This window comes from Gopherus evgoodei, chromosome 2, assembly GCF_007399415.2.
Source record: "Gopherus evgoodei ecotype Sinaloan lineage chromosome 2, rGopEvg1_v1.p, whole genome shotgun sequence".
NCBI lineage: Eukaryota > Metazoa > Chordata > Testudines > Testudinidae > Gopherus > Gopherus evgoodei.
This window is the reverse complement of record NC_044323.1, coordinates 46,524,951-46,542,018: the sequence shown is the minus strand read 5'-3', so window position 1 is coordinate 46,542,018 and position 17,068 is coordinate 46,524,951. Positions and strand designations below refer to the sequence as shown.

Sequence of the window (17,068 nt, the reverse complement as noted above, 5' to 3'; positions counted from 1 at the left end):
CTGTATCTTCCTTTAATGCTGCTTTCAGCATCACATGATCTATCACAATGCAGAAGAGGAGAGGTGACCAGATGCAGCACTGCTGCACTCCAGTAATGGTATCCAACCAGTTGGTCTCTCCACTTTGTCCTAACACAGCATCTTGAGCTTTCACACAGCATCCTAGCCTTTAACACATCTTTCACAGCAACTATAAATACAATCAATAGGTTTGGTGAAGTCTATAATTCAAGATTAATCATCTTGGATTGAAAGAGGGTAAAGATGTGATTTATACATGATCTTTTTGGTCTAAAGCCTGCTTGCTCAGTACACAGTTTTTCTTCTATGACCAGCTTGATTCCATTCAAAAGTACACTACAGAACACTTTTCTGGGTATGGAAAGTAGTGTTATACCTCACCAATGGTTGCACACCAGTGGGGTGGATTTTTTTTTTGTAATTTACAGATCACAGCTTTCTTCCACTTCTCTGGTTAGAATTCTTTCTTGCAAACTATATTACAAAGTATATAAGAGTGTATGCATTTCATGTACAACTTCTTTCAGTTTTAAACATTTCAGCAGTGATCTTATCTTGACCAGTTACTTGGCTGTTTTTTTAGCTGATTAATTGTAACTTCTGCTTCTGCTTCTGACATTTCTACCAGTGAGATCTTTAATTCTTCACTTTCTTCTTCGTACCTATCAACTGGAATTGTTGGCTCTGGTTGGTTGAGTTCTTCATTAAAATCTCACCACTGTTCCTTCTGTTCTGCTTCCATTGCTAACAATCTTCCATCTTTTGCTTTTACAATATTATTGTGACTCTGGAACCATGATGATAATTGCTTACACATCCAGGAATTGCCTCTGACTGATGTTTTTCATCTTCTCGCTTTGTCACGCCATTCTTTCTGAAACAATTTTATTTTTTTTCTACATGTTCCCATTGCAGCATCATTGAACTATGCCTGCCTCATTTTTAAGCCTTTTCTTTCTTGAATAAACTTCCACATGCTTGGCTATATCCTCTTTTCTGTCCTTGATCTTCGTGGTCCATGTGAAATTTTGGCAGCTTCCCAGTAGACTATCTGAAATGAGCCCTTTGTTATTCTATATAATCATTCATTACTCGTAGTTCTTGGAATCCATTTGAGAGCTGGATTTTAAAAATCCTCCCTCATTCCTAGGTCAGTTTTTTTACATCAAATACCAGCTCTCTCAAAAAAAAAAAAAAAAAAAAAAAAAAAAAAAAGCTAAGCTTTATCCTAACTGTTCTGACCTGATAGCTGTCACTTTCTGTATCAGCAACTGTAGGAGATTGTGTAACCAGCACTGACCTTCTCCACCATCTGTTGATGGCAATGTGACCCAATTGTTTCCTCAGTAATTTTCATCATTTGATTGCCATGTTAGTTTTTTTCTTCCAAGAAGGGAAAAAAGTGTTTTACCTCCCGCATGCATAGTTTATACATACTACACAAATTAGTAAATCTTTTATCACAATCTGCTCACCCCCCAATTCACCTTTACCATGAAATGCTCATAGCCAAGGTTGTCATTATGAACTTGTGCATTCACATCATCCAAAAACAGAATGACATCATAAGCATGCACCTGATTTAGTACTGTCATGCTGTGTGCAGTGGTTTAGGACAGTGAGTGTCAACCTTAGGGCACACCATCTAAAAGCAGGGCAGATACCCCAAACTGATATATATTCTATAATTACATTTAATCAACCCAGTAACAAATGTGAACTCTTGGATCACTGCAACACTTACCATGGAGTTACAGACAGTCCCATTCGGCACCCAGGGAAACTAGACTTAGTTATAAATGGCCACCCGCCTGTGTTCCCCCCCCCCCCCCAAATTACATAATATTCAGGTTGTTTTCAGTCCCAAGAGTCCAGTCACTTACCTAAGGTAAATCTGCATCTTAATTATCACACCGAAGACATCACTGGTTGCCAACCTTATAGTAAACTAAGGATTTATTAATTAGGAAAAAGAAATGGAGGAGTTTTTTACGGGTTAAAATATGCAACATAAGCACAAACGTGTTACAGTGTATGGTTCCAAAAGGTGACAGATGTAGTAATTTGTCCCCTGAATGTCTTTTAGGGAAAATCCAGGTTGACCCTGGGGATCTCTGTTTTTGTTTCTCAGCTCCAGCCCTTGTAAAAGTCTAAAAAGCAAAGAGATAACTATTTCTCCTTGTGACCATTATATGCTCTTCCCCTAGAGTTCAAACTGATGGGACAAGAGCTTCTGAACACAAGTTCTTCATAGGCGGATAGGGAAATCAACTGAGCTTTTGTCCTACAGTAGCCCATTCAGTTTTGATAGTCCTATTTTGATTACCATTCTTGCTGTCTAGGTTCACAAGTTCAGATCAGGCATTTTTACAATTATACAGCAAAACCTACATATTACCCTATAGCATGGGATATAGACATTGCAAGTAAGATAAATGCATGTGACAACTTTCAAGCATTTTATAGAGTCTAAACACTAAGCACATCTTAAACAATATTAACATACAGGTGAACTGGTCTGGTTTCCACCAATGAATCTGTCAGTGTTACGCAGACACCTATAGCCTTGGCAACAGCTGGCACATGGTTTACCAGCATCACAAGTACATCTTGCAACTTGCAGGCGAACGCATCCTTTACTTGTTCATCACGGCCACTGGTAGGTTCATAACACTAGATGATAGTTATATTAGCATAATTTGTGAGTCAACTGGTTTCCATTTCTGTAGATCTTGTGTCACCTTTTTGTTGAGGAGTACTCCAACTCCCTCTATATGGAGTATCATCTTGCCTTCCTGAACAGAGTACTCTGACATTATATGAATAGAAATGTCCATCTCATTTAGCTCACTCCAAGAATGCTAATATTGAACTGAGTCATTTCTCAAATTACTTAATTCAGTTTCCCAGTGAGACACATAGTTCTCATATTCCAGCATCCAATTCTAGTTTCAGCTTTAGCTGTTAGGATCTTGTTTCAGGTGATGAACTTCCTTGTGGATTTGGTTAAGCCCTTTCATACTACTTCCATCTGGACTCATTAGAAGTTGACGTAATGATTCTGTGAGGCTGAGACAGACTCTTATCAGGGTTTTTTCCATAATTGTGACTTTTTTTACATCGACAGATAGTTCACATGACTCTCAATCACAGGTCCATGGCTCTTCATTCAATATATTTGGAGTAGCTCATAATAAGTATAGGATTCCCTCAAACACCACTTGAGGGACGCACCTGGTATCTTAGAATGCCTGAAGAAATGGGAAAGCAGGAAGGTTCAGCATGAATCCACACATGCACATGGAGAACTCCAATCATTTGTAGATAACCTTCCTGCCTCCATCATGAAATTACCACTGCAGATCCCCACTGAAGAACATTTGTAAGTAGTACACCGCTGCAGGAGGACTCAACTGAATAAAGACTGAAGTACTATTACCCTGCACAAGCATCTGACCTAGACTGCCAGTCAAGGAGGTAATGCTTCATGAAAGTGTTAACTAAACTCCAAACAGGCAGCTTATGAATTTCAAAAGCTGATGTGGTCCAAAGGAAAGCTATTGAGGCAACTGGTACTTTAGTGAAGGGGCCCTAAATCTTCCAGATGTTCACTCCTCAGCCTGGTCATAAGTAGTTAGTAAACAGGCCTTACTTGAGCCTTGGAGCAAAGATTGGGGAAGTCCAAGGGGAAAAACAAAGGCCATATTCAGCCTATATGACTTTCCGAAAGGCTTAGACCTGTCTAAATAGCTCAAGGCTCTTGACATCCAGACAAAAGAGCCCAGTCTTCACAGGAAGCTGAGAATTTAGGAAAATACAAAGTTCTAGTTTAAAATGGAAATCTGACAACCATTATCAAAAAACTAGGATAAGGATGGAATATGGCTTTCTTTATGAAAAGTCAGTATTGGAAGGATCTGCCATCAGGGGCTGCAATCACTTTCCTAGCAGAAATGACAACTACTAAGAATGTTACTTTGAATGGAAGACAACGCAAAGGACAGAATTCCCAACATGTGAAGAGCCTAATAAGAACCAGATTCAAACCCTAAGATTCCACTAAAAGACAAATAGGAGGAAACATAAGCAAGAATATTTTCAGAAAGTATGTTCCAATAGGCTATATAAAGAGAAGAACATTGAAAAGGGTTCCAATAGGTCAAATATAAACATGAGACACACCTTCATTGACAAAAGAAAGACCACCATAATTCAATTCCACAAATAATCAAGAATTAGGAAGAATCAGGAAGAAGCAGAAAAACACTTTCCTTCTGCGAGCCCAACTAGAAAAATCATTTCAATTTACCAGCATAAGACTTTATACTGGAAGGTTTGCAAGATACTAACATGACTCATCTCACATCTTTGGATTATTGCAAGTCATTAGGAACCAGGAGCCAAGATTCTTAGTTTCTCGGATACTTCTTGAGGAACATGGCATATGAGATATTCGTAGGTCTTACTCGGTACTTAGAGCAAATTTCACCTGATATGAGCGTTAGCTACAACTTCGGGGGGGGGGCGGGGGGGGCGGGAAAGAGTCCAGCTGCTTACTCTGAGCACTTGGGATGGATTTGCACATAAACTTATTACATATAAAAAGAACAACAGTCAGGAGCACTGATTGACTGATGAAAGAAAAACACATTCAGGACCATTTTATTTCTGAAGTTTTGTGTTTTATTGATTTGTCTGCTGTCTACTTAAACTTAAAAAGTTTTTCTCTATGCATTTCTTACTTCACTTCAGAAATGCTGTTTTTACCCTTCCATTTCCTCTGAAACAAGGGTCCATGACTTATCTTTAACTTTCATTTATATTTTCATACTGTATTGTCATCACAGATATCAGTACAGTGCTGGGATTTGGGGTTATTGGTTAATTTGTGCTCCCTCTATTCATTCAGCAGCAGATGAGCAAAAAGCCACCATGGGTACCATATAAACATTGCTTTTTAAACAATCTTTCATGAAACAGTGATTTAGGGCCTTAGTCACTTAGTTGTGTTTCTAACAACATACGGAGGGGGTTTCAAAGGCACAAAAGGCACCTTGATGCCCCACTCCTAATGAAAGTCAATGACAATTGGATATTATCTCCCATTGTCCGGCTGCACTGGAAGGAGAACAGACAACACTGGATGTGGTTTAATTAAACTTTATTCTTAAATGTCTGGAAGTACCGGGCAAATAAAAGTATACAGTGCAGGTAATTCCATAATCATTTCAATATATACCTAGGGTCTTTTGTCAGCCTTCCCCATCCTGGTCCCCAGAGAACCCGCAGGACCTCACCATTCTCCTCCCTAGAATGAGGAGGAGGGGGTTAAAGGAGGGATGGGATGGCTCTCTGCTGAACCAGTCATAGGAGCCCCCAAATACCCCCCCCTTCCACTCTTAAATAATACCTCCTTTAAATCCTTTACCAATCCACTTTATCTAATCACTGTATCCCTTCCTATGAAGTACCTCCACTTGGCATCTGCCCCATGTTTACACAATGAGTTGGGACATCACAGCCTAACTCCCATTTCACGTTTGCCCCTGAACCTGCTCCAGGAAAGGTGACCCACCTCACTTAACCTTGGCCTATCTGGCAGTGAGGGAAAAATTCCTTCTCAGCGCCCGAAGAAAGAAGCAACTGGCGCAGTGCCTACAGAGGATCCTGACTAAACCCAGTATTTCACTGCTTCCATGGGTGGGAGGGCGAGAGCTGCTCCGCTTGGCCCAAGTAAAAAAAAAAAAGGGCTTTCCCTGCACTGGCATGGACCTATGTAGTCCCCACTCTCTTCCAGTCACCTGCAGGGGGATGGATCAGCATCCTCACACTTACCTGGTCTGGCACTACAGCAGAAAGTCAATCCCTGGCTCTCTAGCTCTTAAAGGGGCACACACCTTTTCCAGTTAGCCAGACAATGGACCCCACTGCTAAATATGCAATGAGGTCATGTGTCTGTCTGGAAAACTGTGGCTTTACAAAATAGTAAAACTGAATTTTTGGGTATGTTACCATACAAACCATTTAAGACCGAGGTTGTAGGAAATTATTTCAGTGTCATGCCTCAAGTGTTTATATTTCAAAGTAAGTGGAAGGAAAGAAATACTAAAAGCACAATTCTTCACTCCTTTGATACACTTCTATGTGCTTTTTGCTCTCCGGTTGCATTGCACAACACTAACATTTAATCACCTACCTAAAGGCAAAAGTTCTCATACTTGCTACTCCCTCAGAGTACTACAAAGTGTAATCTACTGCCAGTCTAATGCAAATATGGTATTTATTTACTCTTTTTCATGAAAAACAACTGTTAAAATGATTCATGGTGTCTATGCTGTAACATGTATGGCAGGAAAAGTGACTATATGTAAGTTGTGAGAAATGAATTATATATCATCCTTTTTTCCTCAAGACTAAGCTGTCATTTAAAAGTTATACCACTGGAAAAAATGTTAAACTGCTATCACAGATATACATACTTCTCAGGGATTTAAATGTGTGAAAAATTTAGAAAACTTGCCATTAATTTATCTAAAGGCCTCTTAGAAAACTAAGTGCATTAGAAATGGTGATGGGGATTAAAGCAAACAATCAGTTTAAAGTTTAAAATTTAGACAGGATGAATAACCATTTGAGTGATTTAATAAAGTACTTACCATCTCTCAGTATCCTTTTGTTGTAGGTAAATTCTACAACAAACCATGATCTTGCTATTCTTCTACAAGACTTTTAGCAATTAACTTTGTAAGTAGGATGCTGGGTATCAGTTTAAAAACATCACAGCCTCCATTCTCCAATTTCAGGTTTCAGAGTGGTAGCAGTGTTAGTCTGTATCAGTAAAAACAACGAGGAGTCCTTGTGGCACCTTAGAGACTAACAACCTGGAATAGATTGCCTAGGGAAGTTGTGGAATCTCCATCGCTGGAGATATTTAAGAGTAGGTTAGATAAATGTCTATCAGGGATGGTCTAGACAGTATTTGGTCCTGCCATGAGGGCAGGGGGACTGGACTCGATGACCTCTCGAGGTCCCTTCCAGTCCTAGAGTCTATGGCCATGTCTACATCTAAAACTTTACAGCGCTGGTTGTTATAGCTGTATTAGTACAGCTGTATAGGGCCAGCGCTGCAGAGTGTCCACACTTACTGCTAGCAGCGCTGCAAGTGCTGTTAGATGTGGCCACACTGCAGCGCTGTAGGGAGTGATGCATTGTGGGCGGCTATCCCACAGGGCACCTCGTCCCAAAGCGGCGCTGGGGCTTGTGGGAAGGGGAAGGAAGTGTGATTGTCCTTCTGCTTCCTGTTCCTGTTCCAACGGCCAGCGTTGCTTTGGTACACATGCGGAGCACTGTGGCAGCATTGTGACTCTAAAGCGGTTTTTCTGCATTATCTTTCAAGAATGGATCCTCAGGTACTGAATACCTTACTAATGACTATTGCCAGCACATCTCGCCTTACTGTTGATCTAATCCTTAGGCTGCTAAATGTGCGTGTGACTGACATTGAGGAGTGGGACGATGGTACTGAATCGCATCAATATGCAGACAGTACAATGCTAGTGGCAATAACAGACGTGCTCTGCTCCGTGGACCGGCGCGTTTGGGCTCGGGAAACCAGCACTGAGTGGTGGGATCACATCGTCCTGCAGTCATGGGATGACGAGCAGTGGCTGCAGAACTTTCGTATGAGGAAAGCCACTTTCATGGGACTTTGTGATGATCTCGCCCCCAACCTGCGGCGCATGAACACGAGATTTAGAGATGCCCTTTCTGTGGAGAAGCGGGTGGCTATTGCAATCTGGAAGCTGGCAACTCCAGACTGTTTCCGATCGGTGGCGAACCAGTTCGGAGTGGGAAAGTCCACCGTTGGAATGGTGCTGATGCAAGTTTGCAGGGCCATTAATCGAACACTGACAAGAAGAACCGTGACTCTGGGGAACGTGCAGAACATTTTAGATGGATTTGCAGAAATGGGCTTCCCTAACTGTGGAGGGGCAGTAGATGGGACGCATATTCCTATTATCTCTCCACCCCACCTGGCATCGGAGTATATTAATCGCAAGGGGTACTTCTCTGTGGTTCTGCAAGCGCTTGTGGATCACCGTGGGCATTTCACTGACATTTACTCTGGATGGCCTGGAAAGGTGCACGATGCACGCATATTTAGGAACAGTGCCCTGTTCAGGAGGCTTAGGGCCGGGACCTTTTTCCCAGATCACAAGATAACAGTAGGGGAAGTGGAAATGCCCATCGTGATTCTGGGAGACCCCGCTTACCCATTAATGCCATGGCTCATGAAACCATATACGGGGAAGCTTGACAGGAGCAAGGAACGGTTCAACTACAGGTTGAGCCGCTGTAGAATGACTGTGGAGCGTGCTTTTGGCCGTTTGAAAGCCCGCTGGCGCAGTCTGTTCGGGAAGCTAGATTTGATGGAAAGCAGCATTACCGCTGTTATATCCGCGTGCTGCACCTTCCATAATATTTGTGAAGGGAAGGGTGAAAGGTTCAGTGAGGAATGGACCTCCGAGGTTAGACGTTTGGAGAATGAGTTTGCTCAGCCAGAGAGCAGGGCTAATAGGGAGGCCCAGGAAAGGGCTTCAAGGATTAGGGATGCTATAAGGGAGCAATTTGATGCTGATAACCAGCAGTAATGTTTGGTGCATGTGTTGTGCTTTGCTTTACCTTGCTGTGTATAATTAACCATTTCTATCACCAATAAAACATAGGGAAAGAAATATAAACCAAATCCTTTTATTTGTCATACAGTAAAAAACAGGAAAGGGGGTATGGGTAGTTCACAGTACATTCAGATGTTTTACTATTTCCTATTTTACTCAGTTGTAACTGTCTGATGCAACTCACCATTACTTTGCTGCAGAATGATGGGGGTGGAGTGCACTGGGTAAGAATTAAACATATCTTGGTTACTAGGTGATCTTAGAGGTGTTGGGGGCAGCTGATGATAATAAGGAACTGGGTGCTGCATAAAGCTATTTTGAGGATACACAGGGGGACAAGGAACAGTGCTTTGGGAAGGCTGTGGGCTATCACGGTATATATTTGTCTGCATGGCTACAAGAGACTCAAAAGACTTGGTTTGGCGAGACAGGAGTCTCATCATCTGCCTGGCTATTCTTTTGGCAGACAATTCCTGTCTCCTGCTTTCAGTCAGCCTCCATTCCTGCAAACTTTTTCTCCACTCCTCAGTCTTCCTACTTTCCCTGTTGTAGTGGTTCAGAACGGTCTTGATCAGCTCCTCTTTTGATTTCCTAGGGTTGCGCCTCAAATTCTGCAATCTACGTGAGGCTGGTGACACAGCTGCATTACTCGAGTTGCCTAGAAAAAATAGAGATAGAGACATGTAAAACACAGGGGCATCATTGTTTATTATCAACTTTTGAAGGACACTGAAAACTGTAGGTAGCATCCCTTTCACATACCTCACATAACACTGTACAGTTCAAGAAAGCTAAGACATGTCTAGCAGTGGGGTGAGTACTTTTGCTTAAAATTCTCTCCTGTTAGTGGGATGCCTTGGTTCCTGCTTGGAAGGGGGGCCGGGTGAGGAAGAAGCACCCCGCAGGACACTGTTCCCGCTTGGAAGGGGGGGTGGGGGACAGACAGAGCACACCGCAGAGCAGGTTTCAAGCTTGGAAGGGGGGGTGGGGGACGGACAGAGCACACCGCAGAGCAGGTTTCACGTTTGGAACGGGAGGGTGGGGGACGGACAGAGCACACCGCAGGACACTGTTCCCGCTTGGAAGGGGGGGTGGGGGACGGACAGAGCACACCGCAGAGCAGGTTTCACGTTTGGAACGGGGGGGTGGGGGACGGACAGAGCACACCGCAGAGCAGGTTTCACGTTTGGAAGGGGGGGTGGGGGACGGACAGAGCACACCGCAGAGCAGGTTTCACGTTTGGAAGGGGGGGTGGGGGACGGACAGAGCACACAGCAGGGCAGGTTTCACGTTTGGAAGGGGGGATCGGCGAGGAAGAAGCACCCCGCAGGACACTGTTCCCGCTTGGAAGGGGGGGTGGGGGACGGACAGAGCACACCGCAGAGCAGGTTTCACGTTTGGAATGGGGGGTGGGGGACGGACAGAGCACACAGCAGGGCAGGTTTCACGTTTGGAAATGGGGGGTGGGGGACGGACAGAGCACACAGCAGGGCAGGTTTCACGTTTGGAAGGGGGGATCGGCGAGGAAGAAGCACCCCGCAGGACACTGTTCCCGCTTGGAAGGGGGGGTGGGGGACGGACAGAGCACACCGCAGAGCAGGTTTCACGTTTGGAAGGGGGGGTGGGGGACGGACAGAGCACACAGCAGGGCAGGTGAGGAAGAAGCACCCCGCCTGGATGCCTACGTGCTGAGAAGGGGGGGGGGTGGATTGGGGCAGAGGAAACAGACCGCCTTGCGCTGGGGGGCCGTGCTTCTAGCTACCTGCCCTCAATTATCCCTAAACTATCCACAGGCTTTCATAATGCCAGACATATCACTGCTGCGTGTTACCAAGGAAGAGCGGGAGGGTCTTCTACAGGAATGCGGATACCGCCCTGGCCCCTATGCAGCTCGCCTGTGTGCGGCCATGGTTCCCCCACCCCTCGCTGCACAGTGGATCGGACGAGTTAGCCTGAACGGGACAGGGACCACGGTGGCTCTACCTATCAACTTGTTAAAGCACATTGCCCAAGATCTAGCTGGAACTTTTCAAGAGATTACTCAGGCAGATTACACAGATGTCATAGATCAAATCAATGGGCTTTTCCAAGTTTAGGCATGCATGCAGTCAGCCATAACGAGAATCCTGCTATCACAAAGCATTGCAATCTACTTACCACGAGCACGATCCTCAGCTTCCTCATCAACGTCCGCTTCCAGCTGCTGGGACTGGCTAGTCTCCTCAGGGCTAGAGAAGAGCTCCTGGCTGCCTGAGTCCTGAGACTCCGGGGTGTCCCCCTCAACGCCAGTAGTATCACTGCATTCATCCTCTACTCCATCCCCCACTTCTCCCTGCTCTGAACTCTCCATCGTGCTTCTGGGATTCACGGTGGGGTCACACCCAAGAATGGCATCCAGCTCCTTGTAAAACCTGCAGGTTGTGGGGGCTGCTCCTGAGCGTCGGTTTCCCTCACGGGCTTTGCAGTATGCACTCCTCAACTCCTTAATTTTTACTCTGCATTGCAAGGCGTCCCGTTCGTAGCCCCTTCTCATCATCGACTGCGATATCTGACCATAGGTATCGTAGTTTCTCCTTCTGGAGCGCAGCTGTGTTTGAACAGCCTCATCTCCCCACACACTAATTAGATCCTGCAGCTCTGCATTGGTCCATGCTGGGGCTCGTTTGTTGCGTGGAGGCATGGTCGCTGAATGATTGATTGATTAATTGCACTCCACGCCTGACTGAGCAAACAGGAAGGTGATTTTTGAAATTTCCCGGGGCATTTAAAGGAGGGGTCAGGTGAGCACAGGGCAGAGGAGTTTTCTTGATTACCAGAGAGGTATCCTCAGGTATGCTGGGATACCTGCTTATTCCACGGAGGTCAAGAAAAGCGCTGGTGAGTGTCTACACTTGATTACCAGCGCTGGATCCTCTACACCCGAGACAAAACGGGAGTACGGCCAGCGCTGCAAACAGGGAGTTGCAGCGCTGGTGATGCCCTGCAGATGTGTACACCCTCAAAGTTGCAGCGCTGTAACTCCCTCACCAGCGCTGCAACTTTCTGATGTAGACAAGCCCTATGAGTCTAACTTTATTTGGGCATAAGCTTTCGTAGGCTAGAACTCACTTCACCAGATGCATGAAGGTGTCAAGTGTTTGAAATGGGCCACTCTTATTACCACTACAAAAGTGATTATCTCCCTTGGTATCCTACTGTTAACTGAATTGTCTCGTTAGACTGACCTCCCACTTGGTATGGCAACTCTCATCTTTTCATGTGCTGTGTGTTTATACCTGCTCCTGTATTTTCCACTCCATGCATCTGATGAAGCGGATTCTAGCCCATGAAAGCTTATGCCCAAATAAATTTGTTAGTCTCTAAGGTGCCACAAGGACTTCTCGTTTTTTCTCCAATTTCATTAGACTTAAACAAGAAGAATTTGAGCTTTAAACACAAGTATTAATGGTAACAAATATGAAAAGTTATTACTGAAGCATAATTAAATTAGGGAAGAATCTGGGAGTTTCACGTTAGTTTTGTGGATGCATGCAAAGTGATTTTGAACAAAAAACCCACCTACAACTGCAGAAAATCTATTACGATATTCTCATCATAAACAGAGCGTGAGGAAAAGGTAAAATTAATGAACCATATTATATACTAATTGCCATACTTTTTACAATATGCCTCCTTTATTTCAATAAACATTAACAAATTCCAGTTTCTTACCAGATCAATCAGGCTCTCCTGTATCCTGTTTAGTGTAGTGCGGAGCCTGCTACTACTAAGACCCAGTCCTGTTGATTCAAACTGAAAAAAAGAAAAAAAAATTCTAACAAACATAGGAAAGGACAAATTTTGTGTTTTAGTTTAGTGACTAATATAACCAAAAAAAGTTCAGTTTGTTCAACACAATATACTTGCGTATAGTTTCAGCATATAATTGCAACAAAACCAAAATGAAAAGAAGAAACATGCAAAAGATCACTGCACCCAACATTACACTGATGTAAAGAATGAACTGTGCTCAGTTCACAAAGATGACTATAGAAAATTCATACTGACAAATGACCATTATCCACTTTGTCAGGGGGATACTTGCCAGAATATTCTCTTGGATTGTTTTAAAATGACTATATGCTATAAAATGACTCTGCAGGCACAGAAAACAATGACTTTTTGTTCCCACAGACCAGCAAGAGAGAGACCTTATACAATGGCACATCATACTATGCTGGCTGAGAAATTAATATATCACAATGTAGAATGATCATGTTTATAAACTTTTCACAAACTACATTATCTTCCATAATCATTTACTTAATATCAACTTTGAGTTGTATAATTATTTTCCATCAATCTTTATGAAAGTCACTTTTATTACTGAACATTTATTATGATCAAGCTAGGAAATGTGTCATCTTCATGCTCTGAACAGGGCCCAAAGTTCTATGGATCAGATCCTCTGTTGGTCTAAGTCAGTATAGCTTCACTAACTTCAATGTAACTACAATATTTGCTCCAGTTGAGGATCTGGCCCAACATGTTTAGATTAACAGCTATTTATTTTCTAATTTTCACTCCAGAAGGAACACATTACCAAACAGAACAGCTCAATCAGATGAAACTACAATGGAGATGGAAAAACTACAAAACACACATTTATACCCAGGGTCCACATGATCTAGAAGTACCAAGATATGGTACTGGTATGTGTTTCACACGAAAAAAAAAAAAAATTCTGAACAATGTTTTGACACTGCTGTCCACTGTGTTGGATTCAGCACTATAAAACTTTTCCCAGACTGCATCTGGGTGAGAAATGATCAGCAATGTTCAAGTGGTTTCCAAAAATAAAAATAATAATTTTTAACACAAATTTTACTCATTTAACATCTACACTGAATTTTAAAGGAGAACTATATAGCAAGAGAGTTCTCACCCTTTATTGCTTCTTTGTGGTGAATAGTGGCAGCCTCCATTTAAAAAAATAAATAAAATATTTTTCTGCTTGATTTTTACTTTAGAAATATCAAATCTTAGCTTTCTTGATGTTGCTGGAGGATGGAAGAACAAGAGAAATGAGATAAATCGAAGACTAATATTCTTCCTTTGTTTTTGTTAAACATCTGCTTAACTGCCAATTGGGAGAAAGGACTTCTTTGAGAGAATCGCCACAGTTCTCCTCTAAGAGGACTGAGAAAGCTCTGGTTCCAGTTTCAGGGTCCCCAAACAAGAACAGAGCAGTCAAGACTTGATATTATTCACATATCTAAGGTAAAAATAAGCAAGCAGAAAGAAAACAGTTTTTTCTTTACAAAAAATAAAATTCTGCTACCACAAAGAAAAGGAGGCAAACGTGTTTTCCTTTGTTCACTTTTAAAAACTTTGTCCAGCAGCAGAATTTCCCTAGTATATACTTAGTATTTTGCTTATCCCTTTTCTTCCAAATTGTACCGTAAGCTTCTTGACAAATTAAGAACTTACTGATTTTGGATGTTTTTTAAAAGACTGACAACTTATCAGTTGAAATAGTAGGTACATCAACAAACTCAGACAAAGAATGTTACGACTTATTAAAATCTCTGCCTTCTTTCTCTTCAAAAAACTATTGGATGTCTATGCAAGGACTGACCAGTTGTAAATCAAAGGGAAAAAATATGCAGAGATCTGTAGAGTGTATCTATGTACTTCTATAGGGAACATGAGATGAGCAGTCATCAAGGATAGGACCATGGTGAATTCATCAGGTAGAGCATATTATATCAGTATTCAGTTGTTTTGCACATGGCCTGCAGCTTCATAGAAATTTTTACAAAACCATGTATGCCAGAAAGTGGATACATTATTTCCACAAACTACTGATGAGCTAGTAATTGACAAGTGATGGAAAAAAAGCAGAGTAATAAGGGAATTTAAGTCAAACTTTGCTAATCAGTACTTCCCTAAGCCTATTTGTCTGCACAAAAATGATTGGTTTCTCCCCAACCCTCAGTAATAATTTAACAGCAGATGTTTACTAAGGCTCTGACTAAGTTTTCACTAGAACAAATGCTGAAGTCACTCACTGAAGTCAACAGGCTTGAGTAAGACCCAGGCACACAAATTTTACGAAATACACACTAAATTTACTGCTATAGTTTACCGCTGTTATACTATCTACATCACTATCAATTAAAACTTATCTATAACTAGCAAAATGCATTAAGGAGTTTATTTTGGGATGTATGTCTGTGTGTGTTCACTTAATTGTTACTTAGTAAAATTCATTAATTCACAAATCATTACATCAGGTTCTGCCATGATTTTACAGAAAGGTAAGGAAAAAGATTTAATGCGCATGGGAAGAGAGAAAAATGTGAAAATGGTATTTGAAATGGTATTCTGCAAGATGCTCAGCATATGAGATGACTTTCCCATAATATATACAATTAATAATCAAAGAAAAATTCTGAGTTATGAAAATCACAAATGACTGGAGATAATGTATCTAGAGTCAGCTCACTGTTGTAAGAGTTTAAACATCAATTTCTCTGACTAAATTTACTGCTTGTGCATTTTGCCTTCCTAGTCATTCAGATATGTGCTCTAACTGAAACATGAAGTGTAGACACAAGATTCACAATGAATTTAGGCCACTTGAAGAGGTCATATTATCAGCATACTTCTAATGAAAACCACACTGGCATGTATTTTAACAAGAATGACTGTCACTAGTCTAAATCACATACCACTACCCATCTCTACTCCTTAAAGAATTGTAAAAAAACTACATGAGAGTTAGGACATTTTGGCAGCACTACAAGAGCGTTTTTTAAATTTATAGGCCCTTTGTAAGCAGTATGCTTCCAAGGAAAAACAGTTTATCAAACAACAATTAGGCACATTATAGTAACAGCAAAATGTTACTCATCTGTTATGTTTACCTGCCTAGCATTGTACTGTTCCCTGCTAGATGTGAAAAGTGAAGAACTCTGTACAGGCTTTAAAACACAAAACAGGAAGTGCAAAAAAAGTACATGTAACACAATAAAAGAATATCAAAACAGTTGATTAAGCCAAAGAAAATCAATTAACTTTAAAAAAATATTTACCACCCATCCTCCATACAGAAACAAATCCCAAATATACTACACCTACCAAAGAGAACAGCTCAAAACTACTTAGAACAAGCTGTTGGGAATTTGTGACTCCAACTATTTGCCAGCATATAATGATTTTGAGCCATTACTGTTCACGGAATTATTGTTTTCATTTTTTAAAAAATACAAGTTTCACATATGCTGTTCTATGACAATCCGTGAAGAGTTGATGTAGTTATTTACAGACATTGTGGATGTGTATTTGCTTCTTAAACTAAAAGACATTTAAATTATATATCAAATGAGAACAGAAATGGATTTCATTATTAGACTACGTTAGATAGAGGAGCACAAGATCTTAAAACCAACATATAGCTCTGAGTTTGCCATTTCCACAGCTTGCCTCTCTCCCCCCACCCATCCCATGCATACCATGTTGTTCCCACTCCCCTTTAATCTTTAATCTTCATGTTGTTTCCTTTTGCCATTCATGACTACATGCCTTTTTCTGTGCAAACTTCTCTATCTAGAACAGTCTCAGCCTTCTTGTGCACCCAGCATCCTCCCCCTTCCCCACCAACAGAGAAATATAAAATGATCAAGCTCCTTGTGATGATAATAGTTTAAAGGCCATTTCTCTTTCTAGTTGTTCTTACTGGCCTGTTCTCATTCATGCATCCAACCCCACTCTATTGCCACTGCCCCTTCTGTGAGATCATACACTCAGCTGTCTTCTTGATGCAAAAGTCTTTTACCACGTACGCTAACGTGCTCTGAAAGGAATAATAATTTCAACCTACCGTGTCATTTCGGCCAAAAAACGTATATACTGCATACAGATAGTAATCAAACAGCTGGGACATGAAGTGAATCACATCAAATGCAATTGGTTTCAGAATGTTCATCATCTGCATGTATTTCCCTTGAAGATAAAATGCAAAAGTTCAGTTTTCCTAGCAGAATTGGTATGCAGATACTAGAATGCTTGGTTAATTCAAAATTAGCTTTTGCAAATCTACATATTATTTAACCTTGAGTTTTAGATACATCAATCTAGTGAGATTTCAGGGATAGGGAAGTTTAAAAAGAGGCTAGATATGACAACTGATATAAACTAAGTGCCACGGAATTTTCTGAAAACTAGATGTCTAGGAGTTTCAGGTTTTTTGCATAGTATGCTAGCAGTTTACATTATGTACATTTGACCAAACTATATCAGGCAAACTTATTTTTTAATTTCTGAAAATCACTCCAAGTCACAGTCTCCAAGCATTAAATATACATTTTTTTAAAAATGCTACAGAA

General features: G+C 41.5%; 1 protein-coding gene across 2 annotated transcripts in view; it reads right to left on the bottom strand.

Annotated features, from left to right (window-relative positions):
* VPS50 (VPS50 subunit of EARP/GARPII complex) overlaps window positions 1–17,068 on the bottom strand; it is a 177,751-nt gene that overhangs the window by 32,027 nt on the left and 128,656 nt on the right. For both annotated transcript variants that reach the window (XM_030550571.1, XM_030550572.1), the window contains exons 21-22: window positions 16,564–16,685; window positions 12,411–12,491 (exon numbers count right to left, since the gene is read on the bottom strand). In XM_030550571.1, the coding sequence (XP_030406431.1) occupies window positions 12,411–12,491; window positions 16,564–16,685 (203 nt within the window). The remainder of the gene's footprint in view (window positions 1–12,410; window positions 12,492–16,563; window positions 16,686–17,068) is intronic.